General features: G+C 38.8%; 1 protein-coding gene across 2 annotated transcripts; it reads right to left on the bottom strand.

The window, feature by feature from the left end:
• Positions 1 to 357: 357 nt before the first annotated feature.
• Positions 358 to 6,678, bottom strand: LOC125238394 (protein Star). Of its 2 annotated transcripts, none has more exons than XM_048145705.1 (7): positions 6,447 to 6,678; positions 5,490 to 5,685; positions 4,284 to 4,468; positions 3,420 to 3,602; positions 2,540 to 2,580; positions 1,621 to 1,747; positions 358 to 868 (listed from the first exon to the last, which is right to left on the bottom strand). In XM_048145705.1, the coding sequence occupies exons 1-7, from the start codon at positions 6,456 to 6,458 to the stop codon at positions 746 to 748; spliced, it is 867 nt and encodes a 288-aa protein (XP_048001662.1). In that variant the 5' UTR covers positions 6,459 to 6,678; the 3' UTR covers positions 358 to 745. The 2 variants fall into 2 exon arrangements, with proteins under 2 accessions (XP_048001662.1, XP_048001663.1); XM_048145706.1 differs by lacking the exon at positions 6,447 to 6,678 and adding an exon at positions 6,178 to 6,302.
• Between the last annotated feature and the right edge of the window lie 331 nt (positions 6,679 to 7,009).

Genomic DNA, 7,009 nt, shown 5'->3' with positions numbered 1-7,009 from the left:
ACAAAAGGTCTTTTAAGTTGGGTACTTCAAGATTTGTTCAAAATGTGTAAAATATATCTTATTTGAATCCTAAGGCACTTGACAGATTGTTCCTTGTCTACTTTCATGTTAATTGAGATTAATACTTATAATATTAGATCACAAATATTGTTTTAACGTCGAATCGCATACATTGAAGCAGTATTTTGTAGATCGTTTTACTATTACACTCCGTAACCCCAGAGACAGCCATCTATAATGTAGTAAAACCAAATTCATGTCATATTTCTATTACGAGATAGATATTACACAGCTCCATCGGTACGTATGGAATTAGTACATTGCGATACAAGTGCGATTAAAAACGAGTGGCGATAGTGTTTTAAATCGACACGAATTACTTATTCGCAATTTGTAAAAATTCTATTAGTAGTAATAATTACTTACTAGATACATAAGTAAGCAATTTTTATTTATTAGGTTCTGCATATTTTTTAACATTTTTATTGTTAGTTAGTCTAAGGGCCAGTTGCATCAACCACATTTGACAGACACATCATCATCACGCAGCAGATGTCTATAGACTTCCCATACAATAAAATTTAACGAACGCTTTAGCGGTGACAGACGGTTTCATGCAACCGGCCCTAAGCCGTGTATGTTGTGGGTATGAATAAATAATTATCTCTCGATCTAACAGTATAGTGTGTGCTGAGTTTAATTAGTTAAGCTTTTCAAAATGTATGCGACTCGACAGTAAACTCACTCAGTGGTTTAGCGCGAACATGATGGAATCAGGGAAGGTGGCGGCCACGGTGTAGTTCTTCGTGAGAAGGAACTGCGCAGTCTGGTTGCGGGCTAGCTCGTCGTTGGAACGGTACTCGATCACCTGCGAATTATAAATAAATAAATATTATAAGACATTCTTACATAGATTCAATCATCAATTGTTCACATGATGCGGATCACGATTTCAATATCACGCCGTATATTTCTGTGGCCAAACATTCCAACCTGACCCAAAATACATATTACAAAGTGTGAACCAGGAGGCAAAAAAGTCATCTTATATGAGTAACACAGGAGACATTCCAAACTCCACCTAGGATATCGTCACTACTTTAAAAAAAACTTGTATCTTCGTCTGTCAATGAAAAGAAAATTGTAGTAAGTATGTATGGAATGCATATAGACTTACTGCGTTTTAACTTTGAGGAGCAGCGTGAGATACGAGATTTTTTCAAAGTAGTGACGATATGAATCATCCAGGACACACAATTCAAATAGTGACCCAGAAGAAGTATTTTTTAATAACGTAGGCACTTTAGAAGGGACACTTCTCAAAGAGTTACCCAGGAGACATATTTGGTGGTAACACTGGTAACATTAGTAACCTAGGTGAGACATTATTATGCTGATCTAAGATAAATATAACAAATCGTGACCCAAGACACATATTTTAAGAGTTACCCAGGAGACATATGTGGTGGTAACATTAGTAACCTAGGTGAGACATTATTATGTTGATCTAAGATAAATATAACAAATCGTGACCCAAGACACACATTTTAAGAGTTACCCAGGAGACATATTTGGTAGTAACATTAGTAACGAGTTGATAAAATAGTGTCAGACACCAACCTTGAGCTGAACCTTGTGGAAGGGCACATGATGTAAATGAGGGGGCCCGCCGAGGAGTACGTAGTGCGCGCGAGTGGCCTCCGCTGCGAGTAACACGGTGTATAGCGGCAGGCAGAGGACGCGGGATCTATACAAAAATAGTTATTTGTTATACAAGGGTGCAAAGTTAACGCCGAGTGTGGAATTGAAAAACGAGCAAGTGAAAGGATTCGAGCGAAGCGAGTGGTTCGAGAATAGAATCCTGAACTTGCGAGTTTTTTAACACACGAGAAGTAAAATACATTTGCACCCGAGTGTAACACAAAACTTTTCCCGTCACTATAGCGAGGAAAGTAGGTACAACGCAAAAAACGCGTTTGTCACTGCTTCCAGTAGTTCCACAGGTGGTATTGTAAATCATCGTCATCACTAGATTCACTTCACTTTTATCAATTTTAAAGCAGAAAAAATGACTATATTCAAGGTCAAATTACTATATCCACTAGTGGATAAAATGCGTTTTTACCCGCTGGTATTAAAGGGCAAAACACGTGTTTCCGAGCTAGTGAGGGGAAAAATATATTAATGATTATAATATAACACACACATCAAATTCCATTTACCACGTTACAAATATTGTGTTCAGTGTGTATGTAAGTTTACATTACAAATTTCCATGTCATCTAAACAATAAATAAATAACTATTTCAATAACCGACACCAATTTTCATGAAACATGGCTAAGAACACTCCCGACTAACTCAGCTGTCAAACAAAATAAACTAAATCTAAATTGGTTCATCCGTTCCGGAGCTACGATGCCACAGACAGACACGTCAAACCTATACCACCCCGTCGTTTTTGCGTCGGGGGTTAATTAAAATTGAACATTTACTTTATAAGAATGACATCAAACAATATTGATAATTTTGTTACTTACCTAAAGAAAGTATCGTGTTCATCGGATTCATTGAAGGGAACCTGAAAAAAAAACACACAAATTGCGATTAAAATTATTTAATCTGGAACGATGTATAATAGAAATACCCATGTTGTGGATATTAAAGTAGATATAAAGACAAAATTTTAAATTGCCAGAGAAATTATGAAATTCAAATAATAGATGTATTTCAAACTTTAACCAAGCTATCTGGTAGTGCACTGTACTTAATTTTATTCAGGTTTTATGTAAACCACAGCCCATGGTCGACCAAGACTAAACAGTTCATCAAGGAAGTGTCTCGGTGTTATCTCTTATATCTCATCATCCTCCTTGCGTTATCCCGGCATTTGTCACGGCTCATGGGAGCCTGGGGTCCGCTTTGACAACTAATCCCAAGATTTGGCGTAGGCACTAGTTTTTACGAAAGCGACTGCCATCCGACCTTCCAACCCGAAGGGTAAACTAGACCACGATGTTTCCTTCACCGAAAAGCGACTGGGAAATATCAAATGACATTTCGCACATAAATTCCGATAAACTCATTGGTGCGAGCCGGGGTTCGAACCCGCGACCTCCGGAACGAAAGTCGCACGTACGTACCGCTAGGCTACCACCGCTTACCGCAGCGTGTTATCTCTTATATCTACTGCAGTTAATAAAGACAAAGCTTACCTGAATAGGATGATCGAGGGGGCTCAGACAAGCATTCAGGGTTCTCGCAGAACCACCTAATTCCAGGTGGTCTCTCAGGGCAGCCCTAATAGCTAGGCCACTCCAGCCACTCTCCACTTCCAAAAACAGGCTGCTAGTGGCAGTGTTTTTGAATTATTACAAAAGCAACCATTCTGGTAACTGTAAGGCACAAGGCACAACATACCTGTATAGGATGATCGAGGGGACTAAGACAAGCGTTTAAAGTCCTCGCTGATCCACCAAGTTCTAGATGGTCTCTCGGGGCAGCCCTAACAGCTAGGCCGCTCCAGCCACGCTCCACTTCGAGAAACAGGGTGGTAGGGTCACGATGCCCGCGAGGAAGGATCTCGACGAATGTGCCATTGTACTGAAAAATAAATAGTTATTATGTAAATATCTATGAAAACTAATCCTCTTGTGACATTCATTCTTCTAATAACCTAACCACAAAATTAAAATTTTGAAAAACCCCCGACCGCGACCTACTGGACCGATTTTTATGAAACATGGCTAAGAACACTCCCGACACAGCTTTCAAATAAAAAAAACTAAATCGAAATCGGTTCATCCCTTCGGGAGCTACGATGCCACAGACAGACACACACACACAGACAGACAGACAAACAGACAGACAGACAGACAGACAGACACGTCAAACTTATAACACCCCGTCGTTTTTGCGTCGGGGGTTAAAAAGAAAAACACAAAGTAGTAATGAAAATTTCTGTTCAATTTTCATTTTTTCTGCTATAATTCAGGCAATTCAGGTATTATTTAAAATCAGTATCATATCACAATCAGTCTAAAACGAAAAAAAAACGACGAAACTCCGCGTATGCAACTAGATAGTCAAACTCTTCGACTTCTGAAAGCAACCCAGGAGACATGTTTAAAAGTGATCCTAGGAGACATTTTTGAAGAAAAACCCAGGAGAAAAATTCCCGTGACCCAAGAGACAAGTAAAAGTAACCCCAATGGAACATTCTTAAAGCACAACCCAGGAGACATATCAAATGTTTAATAAAGGTTTTTAAATTGAAAGACTTACCACTTCTCCAAGCAGCTGATCCAACACCTTAGCCTGGTCTGTATAGATTGGTGCAGGAGTTTCTTTGTTGGGACGAGGTCCAAGATGCCACTGACGCACGTATGCGACCAGATAGTCGGACTCTTGCGGGATCTTCAGTTCGTAGTCGCGACTCATGTTCAAACGGAACTGCTGAGCGCCTCTCGCTGTAAACATCATTTTAATGTTCAAATTCATAACAATAGTGACATTGTTATAATATAAATACTATGTAATGTAAGTTTAAAATAAAAAATATTGTGATACAATTTAAACAATTCAACGTAATATAACCAGATAAACGTCAGTAAACATCAGTTCTTTGCAAAGAGTGACCCAGGGGACATTTACAAACGCAAAAGATTTTTAAGTGTGACCCAGGAGAAAATTTCAACTAAGTTGTACTTAAAGTACTTAGAAGCTTGAAGAATTAGCTAAGAGATACTATTTAGGAGCATTGCATGGAAAAGTCTACTGTGGCTGGTACAAACGCGAATTTTCTGAAAATTGAGGCATTTTTCTGTACAAAAAAATGATCGCCTGCTTTAAATGCTGAATAAAATATCGCAGCACACGAAATGTAATGCGTTTGTATGGGACAGCCCATGGTGCCTTTTCTGCCATGACCCTTATCAGGTTAGCCAGGAGCCCCGAATGTGAGCCAGAACAGCATAGTCGGGAACAGCAGCCTACAAATCCTGCGGAGCGGTCTTCTTGAACAATGGCTTCGGCCCTGGCGCCCTCACGAACGGCAGAGAGGATGAAACGCCGGAGTGGGTTAGTGGGTAGGGCCAAGTTTCCCCCCTCTCACTAGGGGAGGGGAAAGAAACGGCGAGTCCCACACATCGTGCGTAACAGCATTCCCACTCCATCAAAAAAAAAAAGGCTCCACTTACAGTTCTTAAAGAGTATTTAGGAGTATTTCTAAATTAAAGACCTATGAAATTGAGTAAAGACATCTTCAGTTGTTTCCTCAATGCTGAGGATTGTGGCATCATATTCTGTTGAGGACTAGGTCCCTCCATAGGCATCTGTTCCTAGCCAAGTGCATTGCCTCTTGCATGAGTGCGGTAATTTGAACGTAGGGGGAGGGGCCTGAGGTCTTGTGCCTTCAACTTTGCCAACAAACTTAGAAGCTAGGAAAGTGAGCCAGGAGACACTATCAGGTGTGACCCTAGAGACACTTACCAAAAGTGTCCATATAAGTAAGCAGCATCGTCATAACTGTCACGAACGTGAGCAAGAACAGCATAGCCGGCAACAGCTGCCTATATAAGTCCTGCGGAGGGGTCTTCGTGAAGGACGGCATGCAGAAGCGGGGTTTCGGCTCTGGCTTGGGTTGAGCGGGCTCCGCTGGCTCGGGCAGCGGATTCTCTTGGATCTTCTGAAAATCACAGATGTTTTAGTTAAAACTAGATTTTTCCCGCAGCTTCGCCCTGCTACTAAAAGTATAATCGTAAAGTATTCAAATGTTAAACTTTTACCCCCCTTTGGATGTGAATTTTAAAAAATCATTGAAATGAAATGAATGAAGCATTTCTTAGTGCTCCTCTACAGCTCTAATCCTTATAAGGAACCTACGTGCCAAATATGGAATCTCTAGGAGCAGTGGTTTTGGCTGTGCATTGATGGCAGTCAGTCAGTTTCTTCTTTTATAATATTTTGACAACGCCTCATACCAAGTTCTCCCTGCTCTACTGAATGTATGCTAGAAAATCCACAGCTCACTATTAAAACGCAAATTAAAATGAAGAATAGAGCATATTTCGATTTATATGGCCTAATACAGTCACGACAAATAAATGGATCGTATAATAATAGCACTTAAAATTTCTTGTTTCACAATAATCTGAACAATTTTACAATGGCACCTAACCTGATACATGGCTTCTCATGATTTCATAATTTCATATCACAAAGCTGATTTAGAACGTCAAAACTATATTTATACCATTTATTTCATTATTTATTTAGAGAAACACTTACAATTTCATTACGAACCAAAATGATTGTGATTTATCATGACAGAAGCAGGTGTTGATTTTTTTTTTCTATTTGAAGTAGGAGAAAATGTGGGAACTTTTTATAAACACTACGAAAGAGGTTTTATTACAAAAATAATCCATAAAATACACTTTTACTTACTTTTTCTGCCATTGTACAGCTTGTGTATATCCGTCTATGGTAAAAAAAACAGAGCAGGTGCAATGCAACTTCACTGCAGTTTCACTCGCATTCAAATTACAACACAGTGAGCTTCACTACCGTAAACGATTTCTGAATGCATTGGTCTATTATTAATAAAAACAAAAACACATTTTGAAGTTTAAAATAAGAAAAGTCGAACTAAAGAAAAGAAACATGAGTCAGTGACCGCAATGTTTCACACGAGCGACGCGTTATAAATTTTCTACCATTTTGGTAGATTCTGGGTTGTCATGTAGAACTTTTCATTTATGATTAGAAGTTTCTGATTTTTCTGCAAGTACACTTATTACACTTATGGAATTCCATATATATGTTAAAATTATAATTTCCTTATGTAATTACTATGTAATAAATATATTTACTTATGTTGTATTTTCTCTACAATTTGGCAAAAAAGAGTAGAAATGCAAAAAGTGATGCAATATGTGTGATAAATGAGGAGGCACACTCAAATATTATGACAAATGGCGCCACCCTATTTGTCCATTGCACAGATAAAT

Source organism: Leguminivora glycinivorella, chromosome 23 (genome assembly GCF_023078275.1).
Source record: "Leguminivora glycinivorella isolate SPB_JAAS2020 chromosome 23, LegGlyc_1.1, whole genome shotgun sequence".
Taxonomy (NCBI): domain Eukaryota; kingdom Metazoa; phylum Arthropoda; class Insecta; order Lepidoptera; family Tortricidae; genus Leguminivora; species Leguminivora glycinivorella.
This window is presented reverse-complemented; position numbering and strand designations above follow the sequence as displayed.

What these genes read in the sequence shown, in the direction of transcription:
- LOC125238394 (XM_048145705.1), bottom strand. An exon ending in GAACACGATACTTTCTTTAG is followed by an intron (nt 1,748 to 2,539) that starts GTAAGTAACAAA and finishes ATTTTTGTATAG; the next exon opens with ATCCCGCGTCCTCTGCCTGC. An exon ending in TCCACAAGGTTCAGCTCAAG is followed by an intron (nt 869 to 1,620) that starts GTTGGTGTCTGA and finishes TATAATTCGCAG; the next exon opens with GTGATCGAGTACCGTTCCAA.